Source organism: Brachyhypopomus gauderio, chromosome 20, assembly GCF_052324685.1.
Source record: "Brachyhypopomus gauderio isolate BG-103 chromosome 20, BGAUD_0.2, whole genome shotgun sequence".
NCBI lineage: Eukaryota > Metazoa > Chordata > Actinopteri > Gymnotiformes > Hypopomidae > Brachyhypopomus > Brachyhypopomus gauderio.
This window is the reverse complement of record NC_135230.1, coordinates 10,354,017-10,378,731: the sequence shown is the minus strand read 5'-3', so window position 1 is coordinate 10,378,731 and position 24,715 is coordinate 10,354,017. Positions and strand designations below refer to the sequence as shown.

Sequence of the window (24,715 nt, the reverse complement as noted above, 5' to 3'; positions counted from 1 at the left end):
CCGCAACGTTTCACCGGCGTACAAACCTGCGAGTGAAGCAGCCACACTCACACGCCCCTCATGTTGCGAATTATGTTATGGGAGTGATTTGAAACGTGTTTAAAAACTTTGATAATTTTAGCAAACGTGACTCCGGTCCTCCCCGACTGAAACCCCGTGCCGCTCGGCTCCTCCTCCCCCCCTCCCGGCTCCTCCGTTCCTGCCCCACCACGTTCTGTCACGTCTGGTTTGCCCCACCACCACCACCACCACCTCGGCTCCACAGTTGCCCGTCTACTTCCCCCCCTCACAGGAGCGCCGTATCGTCGGGACTCTACGGACGGAGAAGCACACACCGCCATGGCCGAGAACGCCGGCTTGGAGAACCACCGTATCAAGAGCTTCAAAAACAAGGGGCGAGATGTGGAGGTAGGCTGGGGTTACACTGCCACACCGACCGACCGGGCGTCGCGGAGCTGGTCCGGGCCACGTTTAAACCTCGATTCGTGGTCATTTCGTGTGAGATGAGAGTGGGGTTTCTTGATAAACCTTGATTCCGGAACACCACCCTCCTCCACCTCCACCACCACCAGCTGCCACCACCATCACATGCGGGGCGGGCGCGGCCTACGGGGGACAGGCCTCTCTTAATCGCACATACTCCTCAAAACACTCGCAATTCGCCTGTCGTGTGTTTTACGGTTATAAACGAACTAACACATGTCTCCAAAATGACCTTGACTATATTAATTTATTGATTTATTATGGTTTTTTTTTTGTCTGTGTGGTTTTCTTTGGTGAGCGAAGAGCGAATGTAAGTTGGCTAAGCTGAGGTAGCAGTTAGCTAGTAGCCGGCTAACGCGCTAGTTGCCTGGAGACGTTCAGTCCGTTTTATCACCACCCGACAAACCACAAAACTGCCCCGGGGGCGTCGTGCCCTCGCCCGGGGGCGTACAGGGCACCTTGTGGTGGTGGTGGTCGAGTAAAATAAAAACTGTTTAACGAAACGGCGACGAGCGTGTGCCGCTGTGCCGGTGTTAACGGCGTCCACACAGCCACGCTAGCTCGGCTAGCTAACTGTGTTAAAGCCTGGGTGGCTCGTTAGTAGCTCCGCTGCTAGTGTAATTTTATTTAACGCGACACCTCTTTTTTCCTGATTCACTGTAACTGAACTATATTATTAATTATTTGCGGTCTTTAAAACACCACACAAATGAATGCCTGCAACTGGGAGAGTGCATTATTTACTTAGTAACGTTGGCTGTATTTCACAGACAGCCTGTTCCTTTGGCTCCACACCAGCAAGCCTCGATAATTAAGAGCGAGGAGGCCCAAATCTGTTCTTCTGGGTTAAGGTCTTTCTGTGTTTTGTGGTGTTAATGGGTTTTTTTGTACCGGTTTCAAACCCAATGCAGACACGTTGCTGTCATCGCACATAAGTGCTAACCTCTTGTAGTTTGACACACGTACTGTGTAGCCACAGTATTTCACTTCAAAACAACAGTGCGACTATTATTTTTGTGTACAAGAGTACGACAATAAATAAATAGTGTCCTCATGCCCATCGTTTTTTTTAATGTAACGTTCATAGTGGATTTATTTGAGTAATGTTGCTTTATTGCTGCAGTCTTTACATACAGACGTGGGCTGTGGGGAATGTAATATTCATATATATCATAATCAGTTTAACGCATTGGGATCTTTGGACAAAACTATTAACAGTTACATTAAAATCTGAAATCGAGTTGGAGTTTTAACATTACAGATGACTGATCCAGTACAGGCAGCTGAGACTCAGCGAGTAGCTCGTTGTTTTGAAAACTTCAGGCTGGTGTGAACATGGATGGCAAAGCAAGATGTTTGGTGAAGTGATCACTACTGGTTTTAAACTATTTCAGGAATTTTAAAGAAGTGTCATTTCAGGGTTCAAGTCTGGTTACCCAGAAAACAAATGTCTGTACTTGGAGACCAGGTTTGATTTGGAAGGGAGTTTTTGCAAATGTTTGGAAGAGGAACCATTGAACCAGTCACTTTTGGTTGTTAGTGGATTTGTGAAGTATTAGGAGAGCTATGGCTAGTATTCAGAACTGCATGTCTCTAATCCACAAAACGGGCCTCAGTTAGGTTGGGTGTATCAGTATATGTAGGTTCTGGGCTATCTTTATCAGCTATCTGGAGTTTGGCCTGACAGTTTGACCAACTCAAATTGGTTGCTCATTGCTGCCCAGAAGCCCAATTTAGAGTCTTCACTCTCAATGCTTTGCATGTACTTCCCCCCCATAAACGACCAGGGTTTGCAAAGGGATGGTTCTGCTTCCTCAAAGGCTGCTCAAATGGTGATATATACTACTTACATAAATAGAAGGGAACACATCTAAGCCATACAGGGTGTTCCAGGCATGGCTGTCACCTCTGAGTTTTTGGTTAGTACAGGGTCATTTTGCAACAGTAAGGTGAGCCAGGCAGCTCGACATAGTGGTACCTAAACCTTTTTGGGTTTTCCACAAATTAGGATTATTATTTTTTATTAATTTTTTGTGCCAGACAGTGTCTTTGCTCCACAGTACCAGTGGATTTTAGAATAGCATGCTGACTTTCCCAGTTCAATAATGAAAAGGGCAACAAAACCCTTTAAACATCCATAACTGCTGTTATTCAAAAGGTCATATTCTCTTGGTGGAAAGCTAGTCTAGTGAAGGCCTGTGCCACAGAGAAATCTTAAGGTGGTTTAGGCCAGTTTAGGAACAGGTGTCTTTGGAAAAGTGACGTGGTTCACCTCTTCTTTAGAATGTCATGAGCACTAGGGCCAGCACGTCTTCACAGCACACCAGCAACCTCTAACACACACTAACACACACACACACACACACAGTCTCACTGCTGCAAACACACACTGTGTCATTATGTTGGTCTCAGCAGTGCCAAGCCGTCAAGTCACTAGTCAAGCTTCAGGCCTCTGGCTCACGGAGTGTTTCCCTACTGCTCTGCCCTGATTTCAGCATGCTGTGACTCATCATAAATTCACATACACACAGAGTGAACGTTATACAGTAATTACGCACTCATCCTTTATGCAACACAGTGTAGGCCTATACTAAAGCCTCATGCGTGTTGTGAATGCATTACTCTTAATTCTGTTTACCTAATAGCAAATCTTTGTTTGAGACAACCTCGGTTTCCTAATTGATAACAGCTGTTCTCAGGAGGCGCCCACGTCTGGGTCTGGATGGCACAGGTTGGCATGTGCTAAAGCAGATGGGACAGCTTACGAATGTAACGCATCAGGTGTGGCTGAAGAAGGGAGTCGGGCCGTTTGGGACACTACCATGTCTGCGTTGCAGGTTGTAGTTTGCTGGGCTTGGATAAAAGGGTGGCTTGTTTGGAGCCCAAGGCCGTCCTTGGCAGATCAACATTGACTGGAGGCAAGATACGTTCCCTCCCTCTGCCTCTTGACCTAATGCTACGACCTGGGAGTCGAATTCCCTGGAATCCCTAAGGGAGTGTAAGGTGTTTGAGGAATACTGAAAAGGGAATAGGAGGTGTTTGAACAATACTGATAAGGGAGTGTAAGGTATTTGAGGAAAAGTCCTAGGGGAGTGTAAGGTGTTTGAGGAATAGTTCTAAGGGAGTGTAAGGTGTTTGAGGAATAGTTCTAAGGGAGTGTAAGGTATTTGAGGAAAAGTCCTAGGGGAGTGTAAGGTGTTTGAGGAATAGTTCTAAGGGAGTGTAAGGTATTTGAGGAAAAGTCCTAGGGGAGTGTAAGGTGTTTGAGGAATAGTCCTAGGGGAGTGTAAGGTGTTTGAGGAATAGTTCCAAGGGAGTGTAAGGTATTTGAGGAATAGTCCTAAGGGAGTGTAAGGTGTTTGAGGAATAGTCCTAAGGGAGTGTCATTGAGGTGTTAGAATAGTACTAGTCTGCTTTCCTCAGTCAGTTTTGCCTCCTGTTGCTCATGTATTCTCATTTAAGTCACAGCACATGATATTGGGTTTTCTGTGGCTATTAATGTCTTCACAGATATTGTACTGTATAACATTATGATAAAAAATGTCAATTTCCTTTAGCCAAAATGAGCTACCAATGCAAACAGCAAATACCGATACCAGTACGTTTGTGCTCTTGAGATTTTGTGCAATCACATATACAATATTCGAGACAATGGAAAAATTAGCCAAGCTGTTTCAATCTTTTGTTTTTTTGTGTTCATGATTGTAAGTACTCAGTTACTATCTGATATTCACAACTATGAGCTGCTATTAGAGCCCTTAAACTGTCTTTGTGCTAATCAGTAACTTGTTAATAATGCTGCATCACAGGTTTGTGTAGGTAAAACTGCTTCTATGAGATATTGCAATATGTCATTAATCCACAGTGTTGCCAGAATATGGATTTGATATGACAGTGCTGCTGTCAACATTTGTATGATGTATTCAGATTCAACTTTGTCAAAGAGCCAAGAACCGAGCTGATGAATTTCAACATCTATACAGTAGTGCAGTCCATGTCTAAGACCGCCTGTGTCCCCGTGGCCTCTGGATTGCTTAAGTCAGTGTTAGGACTTCGCTCTTGTAATTTGAGCTAAAATGCCCAGTCATAAGACCAAATTTGATCCCATCTGTCGCCCCTACCCCCAACCAGAAAATACCGCCCCCAACCGTTTCACCGCATGTGGAATCGCCGTGTGTTTGCCCGCGGATGTATTTCCAGAGTCAAACTGCCCCCACTGAATCCCCCCCTCCCTAACCCTGTGCCTTGTTAAGTTTAGTTTTCAGGTGTGACTGACTAACAGGGTGTTTACACCTTGCCTTAACATGTTTTTGGGCAAAGGGTCACGTTCCAGTATCAGCTGCCCGCATGACAAGCCAACTGTAAACACTTCTAGGACTCATTGTAATCGGATTATGATAAGGTCACTCGAGCCACATTCAGATTTGATCATGAACGAATCGTGGCCACGTTTAATGCGAGTATAAACATAATGCATTTTCAGCATCCCCATACAGTTATGTTAAGAAATATTACATTACTGTTCATGTTGATAGAGGTAAAGCAAGATTTAAGAAATTAAATCAGATACAAGACGAAACTTTCTCCTCTGTTGATGCAAACAAATCTCTGATTTTAAAAATGGGCTTCTTCCGATATTTAACGCCATATAATACAGCAGTAGTAGATGGTGAAAAACCACACTTGCAGTAGGAAATGAAACAAATGATCTATGTGCATTTTATACCTTGACATAAAATTGGCCTAAAGTGTATTAAAATCCAACCTGGCCCTGAAATACGTTGAGTGCATGGTAAAAACAAACCCTACGGCCACACATACAGAACCAACGTGGGCCATCTTGGCCCATCACATGTCTGCAACGAACCATCGTTGCGATGGGGAGGAGTGTCCATCGGGTGGCGGTGCGATTGATTGGACCGTTTCCATCCGAATCTCCCCACTGTGGGCTGGATTTAAAGGGACCCTTTCCCGTCCCATTGAGAGACAGCTGGGGCTTTCTCCTGTCACCATGACTACCAAGGCTAGTTGCCCGTGTTGTTGTGTAGTGACCAGGCTGTGTCTCCCGTGTGTCCTTCACTGTGGACGCACTGCTGCACGTCCTCCATCAACACACACCTCCGCCTGCACTCTTAAAATGCTGCCGGGGGCAGGAGCACTGATCTGAGATCAGCAGCGTTCACATTTGCATTGATCTCAATGTAAAGCTTCAGCGAAAAACTGATTTCGTTTGAGTTTTCATTTCTGAAATGTAATGTTTATGGGTTCAGGGTTTTTGTGATGTGTGTGTTTAAAAGTGTAACACTGGCAAAAGTGTTAACCTTTCAACACCCCCCCCCCCCCTCCCCTCTTCTCTCCTCTAGACTATGCGAAGACATCGCAATGAAGTAACGGTGGAACTGAGAAAGGTAAGTGATCTATTGGGTGGGAAAACGCTGTGTGTGTTTTTGAGGACGAGGCTATGTCCCTCACACTTCACAGAGCACATTTTATTTCCTCGTACATCTCCGCGTGAGGAGAACCCTAAGATCTGAGGGACGTTATCTGACTAGACCTTAATGGCTGATGGTGAAAGTAGTGCACACTATAGTTGCCCACTGATGATCAGTGATGGCTAAGTTACCTTGAGAAAGTAATCCGATTACTGATTACTGATTACTCCTTTTAAAAGTAACTTAGTTACGTTACATATTACTTGATTTTAAAAGTAACTACGTTAGATTACAAGTTACTTTAGTAGTTACATTCAGCAGCAAAATAAAATTTTCCAATACTCACTTTATTGGAAGTGCATTTTTTTTTGTACCCATATGTTTATTAGTTTTCAGGGTTATAACACAACACAGATATACAAAACCGCAGAACACCTGGCAAAAAATAAAGATTGGTATTTACAGAAGATAAATGACAAAAACTTTTAAACCCTTAAGAAAACCTACCCCAGAATCGAACAACCCCCCCTCCCGTCCCCACCAAGCAAAAAAGACAACAGCAACAGAAAAGTAATACAATAAAATAAATAAATGAATAAGCAAAAAATAAAAATAAGATAATAATAATAATAATAATTATTATTATTATTAAAATAAAAAAACAAAAAATACAAAAGGTAGAATTCCAGTTGGAAGTGCATTTTTAACAGTAACAATGTATTGAAGCAGAAACTGCTTAATCCAAAAATCCCGAGGAGGGAAACTTTATTGATAACGCAACCCTGGCGCGCGCAGTCAGTTTTCAATGGAGAAAAAGTCACGCATCCAACTGATATAATTCATATCCAATATACAGTCATGTCCTTCAGGTGACTTCTGTTTACCCTCCACTGTCTGCAGGCCTTGTTGCATATATTTTGCAATTAGTAAATCAATATAGGCCTACAATTAAGACAGTTAAATACCGTAAAGTAGGAGAAGGAGTTATAGGCTACTGAGTGTTGTCATTACACGAATGCAGATGAGCATTTTTCACAGTTAATGGGGAACTTCCCGTTTCTTCTTTCACAAATGAATGTAATTTATGTTGCCTAACCAATCCTATACAACAGAAGACGTTCAGCTTAACACATAGATTTGCAAACTCTACCTTAATTATTTGTATGTGGTCGTCCTCACGTTATCTATCATTGATTTGGGCTAGTGCGACTAGTTTATCAGGTGACCAGTCGGCTAAAAATGCTTAGTAGTTTAGTGCTGTATGAGACATTTTACAACACAAGAAAATGATTTCACGTTCGGCTTAGAGGGCAAACGGTACGATTTGACTTGATGTGTATGTGACCTGGCTGGTGGGGACGGGAGAAGAAGTCTATCTGTGACCGTGTGTGCTGTGCTGAAGACGCTTCCTTCCACTCACTGAACTGAACTGCTGCTGCAGCGCATCTGGTGTTAAAGGAAGAGAGAGGTCGGGTGTGTGCGAGGTGGTGGATCATTTCAGGGCATTGTTTTTAATCGCTCAGGTTTTCAAAAGATCATTTCAAACCGACCTCAGTAAAATGATAATTAATTAAAAAAATAAAATAAAATAAAAAAAACGAAGTTTCAAAAGGGCACTTTCGTTGATAAAGGGCAGAGTTGGTGGTGCTTTAGCACACCACTGCTACCTACCACATATCGTTACGGGAGGACACTGCACAGAATGACTTGTAAAACGCGCTCGCGCTCTCACAGGGTCGCGCGCAGCGTGCGGAGTCGAGCGCTACGGTCAGACGCAAAAGTAGAACTGAGCCAAGAAGAAAGCAAAAATATATATTTTTACTAGGGAAAATAAAAATAGTAACGCACAGTTATTTGGATAAGTAACTTTAATCTGATTACTGGACTGGAAATAGTAGTGCGTTATATTACTCGTTACCGAAAAAAGTGGTAAGATTAGAGTAACGCGTTACTAAGTAACGCATTACTGACATCACTGCTGATGATGTAATAGAAGTGACATGTGACTCTTCTGAAGAGGTGATGTTAAGTACTCTTCCCTCTGATGTAGTAGAAGTGAGACGTGACTGTTCTGAAGAGGTGATGATGTAATAGAAGTGAGACGTGACTGTTCTGAAGAGGTGATGTTAAGTACTCTTCCCTCTGATGATGTAATAGAATTGACACGGTGACTTCTGAAGAGGTGATGTTAAGGACTCTTCCCTCTGATGATGTAGTAGAAGTGACACGTGACTGTTCTGAAGAGGTGATGATGTAATAGAAGTGAGACGTGACTGTTCTGAAGAGGTGATGATGTTAAGGACTCTTCCCTCTGATGATGTAATAGAAGTGACACGGTGACTGTTCTGAAGAGGTGATGCTAAGGACTCTTCCCTCTGATGATGTAATAGAATTGACACGGTGACTTCTGAAGAGGTGATGTTAAGTACTCTTCCCTCTGATGATGTAGTAGAAGTGACACGTGACTGTTCTGAAGAGGTGCTGATGTAATAGAAGTGACACGTGACTGTTCTGAAGAGGTAATGATGTTAAGTACTCTTCCCTCTGATGATGTAATAGAATTGACACGGTGACTGTTCTGAAGAGGTGATGTTAAGGACTCTTCCCTCTGATGATGTAGTAGAAGTGAGACGTGATTGTTCTGAAGATGTGATGATGTAATAGAAGTGAGACGTGACTGTTCTGAAGAGGTGATGTTAAGGACTCTTCCCTCTGATGATGTAATAGAAGTGACACATGACTGTTCTGAAGAGGTGATGATGTAATAGAAGTGACACGTGACTGTTCTGAAGAGGTGATGTTAAGGACTCTTCCCTCTGATGATGTAATAGAAGTGACACATGACTGTTCTGAAGAGGTGATGATGTAATAGAAGTGACACGTGACTGTTCTGAAGAGGTGATGTTAAGGACTCTTCCCTCGTTGACAGGCCTCTTGGACTTGTACCTTCACAGATCTTCTTGCCATCTCTCATCTGTTTCACACTGTATAGTGAATGAAGATATAATTACCCATTCATATTGTGTGCATATTGGCTTTTACCTCAAAATTGTTAGTGGTGCTTAATCACTCAGTTGAATTAGGAGCATCACTGGAGCCAGCAGTAAATCAGAGAAAATGTTACACACTGCAGCAATTGGGTGCGTGTGTCTGCCTGTTGTCTGTGTGTCTGCCTGTTGTCTGTGTGTCTGCCTGTTGTCTGCGTGTCTGCCTGTTGTCTGCGCGTGTCTGCCTGTTGTCTGCGCGTGTCTGCCTGTTGTCTGCGCGTGTCTGCCTGTTGTCTGCGCGTGTCTGCCTGTTGTCTGCGCGTGTCTGCCTGTTGTCTGCGCGTGTCTGCCTGTTGTCTGCGCGTGTGTGCCTGTTGTCTGCGCGTGTGTGCCTGTTGTCTGTTGTCTGTGTATGTCTGCATGTGTGGGTGCAGTAATACAAGCAACACAGTGGAGGCCACAGAGAAGCTTTAATCCAAGCTTAATACAGTCCTCTCAGGGTTCCAGCATGCTCTAGACATTACCAAAGAGAGAGAGAGAGAGAGAGTGTGTGTGTGTGTGTGTGTGTGTGTGTGTGTGTGTGTGTGTGTGTGTGTGTGTGTGTGTGTGTGTGTGCACTCTTAATCCAGTTCTCCTAGGAGTTGTAACACTTCCAGCATTACAATGGACTGAACAAAAGAGCCTGTTTGAATAGGTTTCAGTGGCTCTGAAGCGTTGGCCCCTGATATCAGTGCTCCAAGCTGGAGGGCCGAGGTACATGTGTTCACCCCTGTGTGTGTGGAGCACTGAGGGGGTCCCCAGTAGGCCTGAGTCTTCAGTAGAGTGGTTATTCTACTTCATCCATTCATTCGTCTCTTTAATTATTCAGCTGTGTTATTTATTGAGGTGACAGCCTCGGTTCACGTGTTTGGATGGTTGGCGGTAAATCCCACGTTCATTTGTGCCACAGCACTCTTCGCTCTCACGCAGGCTGAGACTAGTGGAGGTTCAGGGTCTGTTAGCGGTCTTTCACTGTCAGCGTTGGCTTTTTTGGATAGATTATTCCTTTTGCAATCATTATATTATGTAAAAATGATTTCAATTACAATTATTGCCTTTGTAAATGTTCTTTTTAGTTCTTCCAGCCTCCAGAGGTAGTGTGAACATGTAGTGATTACCCAGAAGGCCACGCTCCTTCACTGGAGTGTTTCAGGATGCCCCAATACAGATTACATAGGGCTGACTGAGATTTATTCTTATTTTTGTATAATTTTGAACATGGTTTGGATTTAATTATGCATGTTATTAACCCTTTTTATTTAAATAAATAGGTTGGTGAAGGTTTATTCCGAGTCCTCGCTGGTGGGGCTTACGTCCTCTGTCTGTCTCCCCTTTCACCCCTCCCATTGGGTGATGATGCGGTTTAGAGAACGGATTTAAAGCAAACCCCACCTCAACACCCCCTTGACCTTTGACCCCTTGTCTGCTGTGGCAGGCTGCTGCCATTCCAAATCTGTCATGTGCCTCTCATTTTGGAACGTGCGATGGAGCCAGGAGCCATGGGTGCTGCTGCCAGAGAGAGCTGGCATTACGGAGCAACGGGCGGGGGGGGGGGGGGGGGGGGGGTGTAGACGTAGTGTGGGTAGATGGAGTGGGGGGTGGAAGGGGGTAGACGTAGAGGTAGGTGGGGTAGATGGAGAGCGGGGTGAGTGGGAGTAGACGTAGAGGTGGGTGGGGGTAGATAGAGAGGGCGTGACTGGGCGTAGACGTAGAGGGGGCTGGGGGTAGACGTAGAGGGGGCTGGGGGTAGACGTAGAGGGGGCTGGGGGTAGACGTAGAGGAGGGTGGGGGTAGACGTAGAGGAGGGTGGGGGTAGACGTAGAGGGGGGTGGGTGTAGACGTAGAGGGGGGTGGGTGTAGACGTAGAGGGGGGTGGGGTAGATGGAGAGCGGGGTGAGTGGGAGTAGACGTAGAGGTGGGTGGGGGTAGATAGAGAGGGCGTGACTGGGCGTAGACGTAGAGGGGGCTGGGGGTAGACGTAGAGGGGGCTGGGGGTAGACGTAGAGGGGGCTGGGGGTAGACGTAGAGGGGGCTGGGGATAGACGTAGAGGGGGCTGGGGGTAGACGTAGAGGGGGCTGGGGGTAGACGTAGAGGAGGGTGGGTGTAGACGTAGAGGGGGGTGGGTGTAGACGTAGAGGGGGGTGGGTGTAGACGTAGAGGGGGTGGTGTAGACGTAGACAGAGAGGGGGTGGGTGGGTGTAGACGTAGAGGGGGTGGGTGTAGACGTAGAGGCGGTGGGTGTAGACGTAGAGGGGGGTGGGTGTAGACGTAGAGGGGGTGGGGTAGATAGAGAGGGGGGTGGGGGTAGACGTAGAGGGGGTGGGGGTAGACGTAGAGGGGGGTGGGTGTAGACGTAGAGGGGGTGGGTGGGTGTAGATAGAGAGGGGGTGGGTGGGTGTAGACGTAGAGGGGGGTGGGTGTAGACGTAGAGGGGGTTGGGTAGATAGAGAGGGGGGTGGGTGTAGACGTAGAGCGTGGTGGGTGTAGACGTAGAGGGGGGGTGGGTGTAGACGTAGAGGGGGGGTGGGTGTAGACGTAGAGCGTGGTGGGTGTAGACGTAGAGCGTGGTGGGTGTAGACGTAGAGCGTGGTGGGTGTAGACGTAGAGGGGGGGTGGGTGTAGACGTAGAGGGGGGGTGGGTGTGTGTAGACGTAGAGGGGGTGGGTGTGTGTAGACGTAGAGGGGGTGGGTGTAGACGTAGAGGGGGGTGGGTGTAGACGTAGAGCGTGGTGGGTGTAGACGTAGAGGGGGGGTGGGTGTAGACGTAGAGGGGGGGTGGGTGTAGACGTAGAGGGGGTGGGGGTAGACGTAGAGCGTGGTGGGTGTAGACGTAGAGGGGGGGTGGGTGTAGACGTAGAGGGGGTGGGTGGGTGTAGACAGAGAGGGGGTGGGTGGGTGTAGACAGAGAGGGGGTGGGTGGGTGTAAACGTAGAGGGGGTGGGGTAGATAGAGAGGGGGGTGGGGTAGATAGAGAGGGGGGTGGGTGTAGACGTAGAGGGGGGTGGGTGTAGACGTAGAGGGGGTGGTGTAGTCAGAGAGTGGGTGGAGGTGGATAGGGAGCAACAGGGAAAGAAAGATGGATTTGCTGTGTCATGTACAGACCTCGGCAGTCCTGGCTTTTCATACAATAGCCTCAGAAGTCATCTTGGCGTCTCTCTCCATGAAGAGGAGCAGGGGAGAGCTGGGTGTCCCCGCTGGGTGTCGCCGCTGATTTGATTTGGTTGTAATTCTGGGTGGGATTCATAGCTATTGAACTGTGTGGAATATAGGACATGGTTGTGGTAAACTGCCTGTACTTGCCAGTGCCATCAGCAGGCTGTAGTGGTGACTGACCTACTTCCCTTTTAGGCAGGGACTGGGGTTGGGTTTCACTGCAAGATGCTAACACTGCTAACGATTAATGGGAGTCGGTGGCGGACAAGTTAGCACTAGACGATTCTGCAAATAAATATATAAACATCATACATATAAATGTTAATTGTTACATTAGCAAGTGGATTGAACTGCTCCAGACCCATAAGCTGATATCTAGCAGGTTGATGAATATAGGATAGTAAGCACATACATCGCCTGGTTCAGTACATTGATGTTCTACCCCTTTAAATGTACTGAGCCAGTTCGGTTAACGATAAGACACCAGCCGAAAAAAGAACGAGGAGTCTGTCCACCTCCTCTACCGCCTTTCCTGCACTCTGTCTACAGTGTAGATCGGTGAGGTTCTAGAGCCCCCATACTCAAATAGCGGCCCGCGGGCCACCTATTTCTGGCCCGCGAGCTGTTTTTTTTTTTTTTTGCGCATCGCGATCTCAAGACGATGCTGGGGATTGCCTCTATGGCAACAACAAACAGGTAGCAGACGGCCAAATGCGCCCACCCCGGTCGACAGTTTACGTTCGCCACCAACCCCCCCGTAACCGGCCCCTTCATTGATTGAAAAAATAAAATGTGGCGCGTCATCATTTCTATTTGAGTACCCTGTTCTAGAGTGTAGAATTGAGCACTGTTGTTCAGGAACCTTCAGTTGCATTGTGATGTCACAGATGGTGCGGTTCAGAACGTGTAGCATCATGTTGTGTCAGCGCTAGTGGAATGCTCACGGTGTCTTTCCCCTCATGCCCGTGTCATGCTAACCTTAATATTTCACCCATATGAAGGTCGACCTAATGCTGCCAACATTAAAACCTTGAGGGTGCAAGTAATGCTTTTGTTTTTTATCATTGTAGAGCTTGTAAGTTAATTGGCTAACTCAAGACTAATAAGTTAGCATTTGACAGATGTTTGGTCATTATGATGACTGCATTTTCTAAAACGTATTCTGCTATTTTAATCACTTCTCAGGTTACTGAAAGCCAAACAGTTTAGATCACCAGCTACAAAGACTAGTCCACTTATGATAAACTAGGTAGGAAAATAGTGTTTAAGACGCAAATGAGCACATCTTAAATTGATTGAAAGAAAAATAAATAAAAAAACAATGCTCAGAACTTATTTGAATGTAAACAGAAAAATAGCTTGCTACACTCTCGTTTTGGCCATCATTTTACAGTGTGTTCAGTGTCCTGAACTCTTTGTCCATACTGGAATAGAGATGGGCTGATATGAGCAAAATATCCAGTCATGTAAAAAAAAAAAAAAACTCGCTATACTCTCTTTGAATTCTATGGTTGTTCATATCAGGACATAAAACATCAGCTGTTCCTGTAACTCGGAATAATAATATTTTTGTATGGCTTTCTGGCTCACTTCGTGCTTGAGGAATTTTGACCCACCGTTTTTTGCTACGTAGCTTCAGTTCAGTGAGGTTTGTGGGCCCTGGTTCATGCACAGCTCTCTGAAGGTCCTGACGCAGCACCTCAGCTGGATGGTGGTGTGGACTTGGACTGGGCCGTCACACCACCTTAATTAGTTTCTCTTCCAGCCATTCTGTTCATGTACTGGTGTGCTTGGCGTCTTCATCCTGTCACACGACCCGGCTTCGGCTGTGGGGTAGACGGCCTCTCGGTCGACTCTAGAGGCTTGGGCGTACACAGGTGTTCATGCTTGACTCGTTGACCGCAAGGTGCCCAGTGCTGTAGCTGCAAAGCACGTCCTGATGGTGGGGTCGTTTTGTGAAGCACTTGGGGTGATTTTGCTTGGATGTCCTCAAACAGGGTGTACATTGTTTTTCCAAACGACTGTACCTCAAAACATCATGATGCATCATGCACATCACCATATTTAATCTTTGCTAGCAGAGGGAGTATTTAAAAACTGAAAAACTGAGCATGAATATTTTTTGTTTTAAAATGAGCAGAAAGAACGGGACCAAATCACGTAATTGCTAAAAAGTATCGGGCTAATTATGGACCATTCATGTCTTTGTTACTATGACTGTTGGTTGCTGTTTACAGACTGTGATTAATTATCAGTTTTTATGGCATATACAGCGTGTCAGCATTCTGACAATGCATAAATATGTAATTTGTCAAATAATATGTCATAATAATAATAACTAGCCTAGTAATTCTAATAATTCATAATTCAACAGGCATTGTACTTGGTCTTGAAAAGTTTACAGTATATTCTACTTGTTTTTTGTTTAGTTTTTTCCAAGTTCACCTATAAACTAAAGATGAAGTCTGTTTAGCAGTATGTGAATCAGTTGTTTCCTAGCTTCACTCCTGGCCATGTGGGCACGTTTGGGTGAAGGGCTGCATTAAGAGTGGCCCTCTCCTTTATTGTAGTCCCAGCCTGGGCCTCTCTGGCCTACGTACTGTTGCTGTTAGAGAGTTGGCTTTGGCTGGTGGTATGTGGGACACCAGGAATCTGCACCCAGGCTGGTGCTGATGATGGACCTCGGTCATGCTGTAGCGTCCATTGGTGCCGGGGTGTGTAGGCAAATGAGGTGGAGTGGGTGAGTGGGTGAGTGGGTGAGTGGGTGAGTGGGTGAGTGGGTGAGTGGGTGAGTGGGTGAGTGGGTGGGTGGGTGGGTGGGTGGGTGGGTGAGTGGGTGAGTACACAGAGAAACAGCACATTCCTCATTCTGTTCATATTCCCAACAACAGTTATTTCAGACCTCTCGGATACACTCACACTTCCAGGGATCAGTGCTGCCAGGGGAGTGTAGTGTGTTTCCTCGTTCACCAGCGTGCTCTCTGCCTTCACGCAGCACACAGAATGCAGTTTAGTGTGGTCAACAGTCATTATTCAGTTTGTAAGCTCAATTCAATCCAGTAAAATTCAATTTTTGCCCAACGCTGGGCCTGTCTCACCACCACTGGGCCTGTCTCACCACCACTGGGCCTCTTCCTGCAGAACAAGAGAGACGAGCACCTACTCAAGAAACGCAATGTTCCTCAAGATGAAAGTCTGGAGGACTCGGATGTAGACGCAGACTTCAAGGGGGTAAGAGCCCTTCTGTACCCCCATCACCTTCTCTCTGACCAGCAGTCCTCCCTCCCGTCCCCCCCGTGCTGGTCCCCCCCCCATGTTGGTCCAGGCCTCGTCACTGCTGGTGTTGCTTGGCCTGTGATGAATCACACTGTATGCTGGTCTCACTGTGGCAGATGTCGTGTGTTTGAATGCCTGAGCCCTTTAAAATGACAAAACTTCTTTTTCTTTTTCTTCTTTTAGCAAAACGTAACACTAGACGCCATCTTACAGGTAAGGCTGTGAGTGTGTGTGTGATAGAAGAGATAATAGTATTGTACACTGCCCTGTGTGTGTTTGGAGTGCATCTCGTGTGTGTGTGTGTGTGTGTGTGTGTGTGTGTGTGTGTGTGTGTGTGTGTGTGTGTGTGTGTGTGTGTGTTCTCACCCTCTACCCTGCTGTTTCTTTGTGGTCTCTTTCTCTCTTCCAGAATGCCACCAGTGACAACGCAGTAGTACAGCTTAGTGCTGTGCAGGCAGCCAGGTGAGGGATTACATTGTTTGGTGCGTGCGTGTGTGTGTTTGTCGTGTCATATATATCGTAGTGCGTGTGAGCCATTTGTTTGGTGCGTAGCTGTGTCAGATGTAGTGTGATCAGTGCTAACAGGTTTCAACCATCTCTCACTCTGTGTGCGTGCAGGAAACTCCTCTCTAGTGACAGAAACCCCCCCATCGATGACCTGATCAAATCTGGCATCCTGCCCATCCTTGTCAAATGCCTGGAGAGGGATGACAAGTGAGGCACACGTTTACACACACACACACACACACACACACACACACACACACACACCGTACACTGTAATGGGCCCAACAACCAGAGTGTGAGAGGGAGAGAGAAAGTGTGTGTGTGTGTGTGTGTGTGTGTGTGTGTGTGTGTGTGTGTGTGTGTGTGTGATGGAAAGGAGAGAGAGACAACATTAGGGGTGAGAGGCTGAAGTGGGGTGGATGGATGGAGTAAGGGGTGTGGATGGATGGGTGGAAGACGAGAAACTGGAATACTGGGATTCTGAAGTGCCAGCTGTCAGGCTTTTCCTCCCCTCCCCCACTCTGTCTGTCTGTCTCTCTCTCTTTCTCTCTCTTCATTCCCCCTCTTTCTCTCACACTCCCCCTCCCTCCCTCCCTCTCTCTCCCTCTGTCCATCTCTCCCTCTCCCTCCCCCTCCATCTCTCTCTCTCTCTCTCTCTCTCTCTCTCTCTCTCTAATACATGCTCTATCATCATGCTGTTGTTCAGTTGTAGAGGGGTGTGCAGGACTCTGGTAATTGTGTCCGTTGACATTTTTAAAGGGGGCAGGTTCCTTGTGTGTGTGTGTGTGTGTGTGTGTGTGTGTGTGTGTGTGTGTGTGTGTGTGTGTGTGTGTGTGTGTGTGTGTGTGTGTGTGTGTGTGTGTGAGGGAGTGCTGACAGAAATGCTGATGAAGATCATGTACATTTTCTCTTAGCTTGATTCAGGCGACAACCAGTTCAGAATCAAACGCAGCGACTCTTTCGTAGCAGGGCAGATGGAATCATTGCACTTTCATTCACAGAGGAGGGTCCCAGATCCTGTGGATTCTCTTAGTGTACCGTGTTCTGTTGGACTGGCCCATCACTAACCCCTCCCCCCCCCCTCTGTTCACAGCCCCTCGCTGCAGTTCGAGGCTGCGTGGGCTCTCACCAACATCGCATCAGGGACGTCGGCGCAGACGCAGGCTGTGGTGAAGTCCAGTAAGACCTCCCCCGAGCACACGCGCTCACTCCTGCGCACGTGAGACTTGCAGCTCACGCCCCTTTTGTGTGTGTTTAGACGCTGTCCCGCTGTTTCTGAGGCTGCTTCATTCCCCTCACCAGAACGTGTGTGAGCAGGCCGTGTGGGCCCTGGGAAACATCATAGGTGAATGAACACACACACACACACACACACACCCCAGCTCTCTCGTTAGTACTCACGTTACCTCTGCGTGTAGAAAATCAGATGTGACACGCACGTTTCTGAAGCTCTCTTGGTGTCTACTTGATTTGGTCTCATGAAACAGCCTAATGATGAAATTGAACTGTGCATTTATCTGTCTGCCTGTGTGCGCGTGTGTGTGATCCATGTAGGCGACGGCCCTCAGTGTCGAGACTACGTCATCTCGCTGGGCGTGGTCAAGCCCCTCTTGTCCTTCATCAATCCCTCCATCCCCATCACCTTCCTGAGGAACGTCACCTGGGTCATCGTCAACCTGTGCCGAAACAAGGACCCGCCCCCTCCCATGGAAACAGTACAGGAGGTGTGTGTGTGTGTGTGTGTGTGTGTGTGTGTGTGTGTGTGTGTGCAGATTAAAATCAATCTCTCTCTCTCTCTCCCCACAGATCCTCCCTGCACTATGTGTACTCATATACCACACAGATATAAACGTAAGCAGACCAGGCCCTTCTGTAGGGTGACTACACGGCCTCCACCCACCCAGACGAATGTCCTGATTAAGGGGGGACGAATGTCCTGATTACACTTCAACACCGACTCTGCCCTCCACCCCCACCGTTTCTCTCTCTCTCTCTCTCTCTCTCTCTGTCTCCATCTCTCTTGTCCCTGTAGATCCTTGTAGACACAGTCTGGGCTTTGTCCTACCTAACAGACGGTGGGAATGAGCAGATCCAGATGGTCATAGACTCAGGTGTCGTCCCCTTCCTCGTGCCCTTGCTCAGCCACCAAGAGGTCAAAGTTCAGGTAAGGGTCCCTCTCTGCCCGTCAACCTGAAACTAGCCAATAGCGGAAGCTGCCTTCCTGTAGCGCTGAGTCACCAGTGGTCTTTCACCGTGCTCCCCTCCCACCACCGTAGCTGCTGTGTTCACCATGCTCCCCTCCCACCACCGTAGCTGTTGTGTTCACCATGCTCCCCTCCCACCACCGTAGCTGTTGTGTTCACCATGCTCCCCTCCCACCACCGTAGCTGTTGTGTTCACCATGCTCCCCTCCCACCACCGTAGCTGCTGTGTTCACCATGCTCCCCTCCCACCACCGTAGCTGCTGTGTTCACCATGCTCCCCTCCCACCACCGTAGCTGCTGTGTTCACCATGCTCCCCTCCCACCACCGTAGCTGTTGTGTTCACCATGCTCCCCTCCCACCACCGTAGCTGCTGTGTTCACCATGCTCCCCTCCCACCACCGTAGCTGCTGTGTTCACCATGCTCCCCTCCCACCACCGTAGCTGCTGTGTTCACCATGCTCCCCTCCCACCACCGTAGCTGCTGTGTTCACCATGCTCCCCTCCCACCACCGTAGCTGTTGTGTTCACCGTGCTCCCCTCCCACCACCGTAGCTGTTGTGTTCACCATGCTCCCCTCCCACCACCGTAGCTGTTGTGTTCACCATGCTCCCCTCCCACCACCGTAGCTGCTGTGTTCACCATGCTCCCCTCCCACCACCGTAGCTGCTGTGTTCACCATGCTCCCCTCCCACCACCGTAGCTGCTGTGTTCACCATGCTCCCCTCCCACCACCGTAGCTGTTGTGTTCACCATGCTCCCCTCCCACCACCGTAGCTGCTGTGTTCACCATGCTCCCCTCCCACCACCGTAGCTGTTGTGTTCACCATGCTCCCCTCCCACCACCGTAGCTGTTGTGTTCACCATGCTCCCCTCCCACCACCGTAGCTGTTGTGTTCACCATGCTCCCCTCCCACCACCGTAGCTGTTGTGTTCACCATGCTCCCCTCCCACCACCGTAGCTGTTGTGATGGGCGTCAGGGAGGGGGCAGTTAAAACGGCTTTTTGTAAATCTCCAGTTTTCATGCGGCCATATTGCCCACGGATCCGGGGCCGTGGCTGTTTCAGCACCTTTCATCCTGAAGCCATTTCCACCTATCGGATCAAGTTGCCCTGGAGTTGTGAGGAGGCGGGGTTTTACCGTCATGTATCTTATGCATTCGACCAATCAGCATTTGGCACACTGCGGTGCCCATGGTGGAAGTGTAATGGAAATCCAGACTTCATTCCGAGTCAGCAAAATCTGATAGCACTGCACAAAATGGAGAATGTACTTGTGTGCAGGTCTGTTGTTGTGTGTGGTCCCTGAATGTGGTGCCCAGATGTGTGTGAAACGTGCAGCGGTAAACCACTGATGTGATATCACTCAAGGCCCTCTTTCATTATTTGACCAGACCTTCTTATCTGTTCAGATCATGTAAATAGCTCGATTCACCCGACTCTTCACAAAATGACTGTATAATGTCGCAGATGAGTCAGGGGAATTACATTAGTGTGTGTGTGTGTGTGTGTGTGTGTGTTTGTGTGTGTGCGCGCGCGCTCATCACTTTACAGGAATAAGCTCCTAAATGTAAACGTGTCATCCAAAAATACAAAACCAAAATGCACTTTAATGGAAACCAGCAACAATTTGTGTTCGCATCGTGCAGATGACCTCACTGTAACAGTAACTAGCTGCCGCATCGCGGTAGCCACGTTAGCATGCCGCAGCCTTGTTTGTGTGGGACTTTTATTTTGCCTCCCCCTCTGGTCTCTCCAGACGGCGGCTCTGAGGGCAGTGGGCAACATCGTGACTGGGACGGACGAGCAGACTCAGGTGGTGCTGAACTGTGATGTGCTCTCACACTTCCCTAACCTGCTCAGCCACCCCAAAGAGAAGATCAACAAGGTACACGCACACACACACACGCACACACACACACACACACACACACACACACACACACACACACACACACACACACACACTGCTGTGCCCTCTACGCACAGTGGCTACCGAAAGATGTGTGTGAGCCGCTGCATGGTTGCCGCACGGGGTTAACGACCCGTCGGAGGACAGAGTGCCCTGACCCGCCCCTGACCCGTCTGTGCCCTGCACGTGTGTGTGTTTACCTGCAGGAGGCAGTGTGGTTCCTGTCCAACATCACAGCAGGCAACCAGCAGCAGGTGCAGGCCGTGATAGATGCAGGCCTCATACCCATGATCATACACCAGCTGGCCAAGGTAACACACACACACACACACACTGCACAGTATATCACTTGTTAATTGCTACAGCCATATCGGCCTTTGCATACCAGTGTTGCATAAGGCGGCAGCATATAAGAGTCCTCAGACTAATCCAGCCGCTCATCTGTACATGTACAGCTGCTGAACGATGATTGGTGTATCTGATGTCAGTTTTACGCCTTTTCATTAGGGTGATTTCGGCACACAAAAAGAGGCTGCCTGGGCCATCAGCAACCTAACAATAAGTGGCAGGAAAGATCAGGTTTGTGTGCTGATTACACACACACACACACACACACACACACACACACACACACACACACACACCTCTTATTTGCAGTGACTGCTTGATAGATAAGAATGTGCGTAGTTTTAGCTTGTCATGTATTACGCTTCCTCCTCTCTCTCTTTTCTGTGTCCTGATTGGCTGTTGTGCCACGATTGGCAGGTGGAGTACTTGGTGCAGCAGAACGTGACTCCGCCCTTCTGCAACCTGCTGTCGGTGAAGGACTCGCAGGTGGTGCAGGTGGTGCTGGATGGCCTGAAGAACATCCTCATCATGGCGGGTGAGGAGGCCAGCACCATCGCCGAGATCATCGAGGAGTGCGGAGGTAAAGAAAACATGACGGGGCAGGAGAATGCGCTCGGTCTACCCCTACTGGGGCAACAAGGCGGGCCGGTGCAGACCTAAACTTGGCCCTTGTGTTTGTCAATCAGGACTCGAAAAAATCGAAAACCTGCAACAGCACGAAAACGAAGACATCTACAAGCTAGCGTTCGAAATCATCGATCAGTACTTCTCCGGAGACGACGTGAGTATCCTTTTATGGATCTTGCCTAAAAAGGGTCGGTGTGCTTCTTTGTTTCCAACGACCTCCCTTACGTTCTCTGTGTTCAGATCGATGAGGACCCGAGTCTGATCCCAGAAGCCACACAAGGAGGCACGTTCAACTTTGACCCGGCCTCTAACCTCCAAGCCAAGGAGTTCAAGTTCTGAAAGAGCCAAACTTGGAACTCGGCGCTGGCGTGACCCCCTGCTGCGCTCAATCCGACCGCTCCACACACCTCCACCCTCCCCCCACCCTCTTGATCCAGTCATCACAGATCCAGCAACAACCCACTAACCAGAGAAAACTACCAACCAAAACGCTAAAGAAACACATACAAACCAGACGAGCGCTGAATCATCTCTCTTTGGAAGCCTGAGTGAAGCTTAGATATTTCGTAAGAAGAGGAAAGAAGTAAAACATCTTTGGTCTCTACTGCAGTTGGCAAATAATAATAATAATAATAATAATCAAATAAAAAAACAGTTTGCTCTTTCTCTCCCGTGCACATACACAAACACAAGGACTTGACTCATATGTGTGCATGAACATCTCTATAAACTTCTAACATTCTACCAGCCATCGTTCGAGCCAACAACAAAGACGGAAGAAAAACGCACGATGATCCCGGGATTTGAAGGCAGGGAATTTTTATTTTTTTGGTTGAATTTCATCCTTTTGTTTCCTGCAAATTCCACTTACAAAGATGTTGCAGTCCCTACCAGGTTTTCGTTCTAGAGTACTAGATGGACATCCCGTTTCAAGATATCCGGTTCCTGCGCCGCTAAGCAATGTTGAGCCTGCTCCCCCTTCTCGGAGATGCATTTGGACTATTCTGTTGAGGACTAATCTGTGGAGCAGTCTATTATCCGGAAAAGGGGGGGAGGTATCGTTCTTTTAAATGTGTGGTGTGCAAAAAGGACAAATTAGCACCAATTCTTCCTCTTTTTTTTCTTTTTTAATAAAGTCATCATGAAACTATGATGTACACAAAAAATAAATAATGGAAAAAAAAAACATCACAAAAATAAAAATCAAATAAACACGTGGACTGGGATGTCTCGTTTTACACATTCAGGTCACCTAACCTGCACGTTCTCTGTGGCAAGAGCAGTTCGGTGCGTTACTCGCTCAGTTACCAAGGAAACGGGCAGAGCGAGAGGACGGATGGCATCGTTGTCAAGTGTGCAAAGATGTGAGTCACGTGGCGACGGGAATCCTGCGTGAAGCCGGCGTGTTTGTCCAGAGTTTCGGGAGTGTGCACATGGAGGAAGTGATGGATTATTCAGAATGAAGATGGAGGAACGCTTCTCTTCTGGAGTCACCCAGTACATCGTTTCACAACCACAGAAAGACCATTAAAAGGACCAGCCCCAAAGGCTTTTATGATCAGGTTCCCCCCCCCCCCCCCCCCCTCTCTCTCTCTCTCCCTCTCCCTCCCTCTCCCTCTCTCACTCACACGCACGCACGCACACAATCTCTCTCACATTCACACCCTCTCTCTCACAACACACATACTCTCTCTCTCACACCCCCCCCCCCCCCACCCTCTCCCCATTAAGGGAATATGATTTCTCTAAATGATACAAACAAATTTAGGCTTACATCATCAGCAGAGAGGAAGAACTTTGCAGAAATGGTTTGAGCTGTGATTTTACTTTTATGTAATCGTGGATTTTCCACTTTTGCAGCTTTGATTTAGTCTTATATGCACACCTTTGAGTCCCAATGTATAAATATATATATACATATATATATTATTTTTTTGGCTAAATGTATGTGGAAAGCGACATTCGCTTAATTTACACACGATGGAGAATGAAGATACATGACAATGCTGTTTGTTTTTTCTTTAAATTTATTTGCTAAACAACAATTTTTTTTCTTTGTAAAGTATAAATTGAAACGCTGCCACACATGCTACACGTTTCTCGGGACACTTGTGTTTTTGATTCACTATTAATGGGGGATTATTTTTTTTTGTTTGTCTTACCGTTTTTATCCTTCACTTTGTAACGGCGAACAGCTGAAATGGATGATGTGTTGGAGGTGGGCTTTCTCACTGTTGTGATGGGACAGTTCTCTGGGTTCTTTACCCTTGTGCATTTACTTGTAAAGGGAGGTGTGGAGAAGCAACGGTGACGTTTGGACTAATGTAGTTGTGGTTTGGCTGCGGACTACTGAGGACGAAGGTTCAAGGACAAATGGCAGCGTTTTTGGAATTAGCCATTTGTTAGTGACGAACAAAAAACACAAACAGAAGTCTGAATAGGTGTGGAATTCATGAACTTAACTAGTCACCTAGACAACCGAGCCACTTTAAAGAATTAGATTATTATTTTTCTTTTTTCTTTTTGGTCTTGTATCAGAAATGGATACAAGCTTATTGATAGTTGCAAGATTTTTACTTGCTGAAGAAAAGAAGAAAAAAAAAACTGAAAAAGCAACAGATCGCATTTTGGCCCTGATTGTTTGTAACCTTTTATAAATTTTAGCATTGAATTCCTCTTTAAGGTGGCTCATGTGTAATATTTCAGCTCTTGTGCATATTAAAGATAAAGAACGAGTTGAAATTCATTGTGCCTTTTGTTTTTCATTGCAGAGATGAAACGGAGCAAACCTGTTCTTAATAGTTAGCCCTTAGCTTTGGAGGTGTTTTTAAAAACAGGAGCTTCGGGGTGTCGTGTCTCTCTTTCTCTGGAGTGTTTTGGGTTTCTCTCCTTTCTTTCCTTTTTTTTTATCAATTCACAAACAGGCTTTCTGCTGTGCTCTGGACTCTAGAGTAATTCTATATTAATTCTACTCTGATTCTCCTGGCTTACTTGTACTTGGGCTATTCACATTTCCCCCTATGCACTGCAACATCCTCCACTTCCATTTCTACTGCCCCTTATCCCCTCTTCTCCTGCCCATTAGAGCCGCCTCTGATAACTGCTCCCAGCTCATCACCCCCTCAGGACCTGCATTATGTATCAATTATCCTAACCAAAATAAACTTGCTGTTAGCCATCTGTTCTTTATTGTTCTCTTCTGATTCATCTAAAAGCACATTACACGCACTTTCCCCCTTTGCCTTTGTATGTGCTTATTGGTTTAATAGTGTGTGGCATGCATTGGATTAATCCTTTACTCTGTGTAACAACTTTTCATTGTGTTTTACTAATATAACCGCTGGACTTGAGTTACGCCGTGGTGGGTTTCTGGGTGAACACTCTTTAGGCTCAGTGTTTGCAGGTGACTATGATAAGGAGGTCGCGGCTGCTGACCAGGTTCCTGACATTTTTGCTTCCCAGAACTGAACACCTGTGTGACACCTGCTGACAGGAATTCAGAAGAAGCAGTTGCAGACATAGGCTCAAATTCTGGATTTGGGTGCGATTTGTTTTGAACATGGGACAGTGTGTTGTAGACTTGCAACAACGTGCAGTAGTTTCCGGAGCGCAACTGTGTTTTAGTCTTACTGCAACAAGTCTCGAAGGTCAGACTACATGTATGAGGACCACAGTACAGCGTTAGATCGGTATTTTTGGCGCCAAAAGTCGGAGCGCGCATGTTATTGAGGGGCGGGGCCATAAGTGG

At 47.2% G+C, this 24,715-nt stretch overlaps 1 protein-coding gene across 1 annotated transcript; it reads left to right on the top strand.

The window, feature by feature from the left end:
• Positions 1–27: 27 nt before the first annotated feature.
• kpna3 (karyopherin alpha 3 (importin alpha 4)) lies at positions 28–23,713 on the top strand. The gene is made up of 17 exons (XM_076983283.1): positions 28–408; positions 5,847–5,891; positions 15,237–15,326; positions 15,555–15,584; positions 15,781–15,833; positions 15,990–16,085; positions 16,972–17,057; positions 17,137–17,223; positions 17,433–17,602; positions 17,685–17,729; positions 17,911–18,042; positions 19,840–19,968; positions 20,199–20,303; positions 20,500–20,571; positions 20,758–20,920; positions 21,027–21,121; positions 21,208–23,713. Exons 1-17 carry the CDS (start codon positions 340–342, stop codon positions 21,304–21,306), a joined length of 1,566 nt encoding a protein of 521 aa, XP_076839398.1. The 5' UTR covers positions 28–339; the 3' UTR covers positions 21,307–23,713.
• The last annotated feature ends 1,002 nt before the right edge of the window (positions 23,714–24,715 follow it).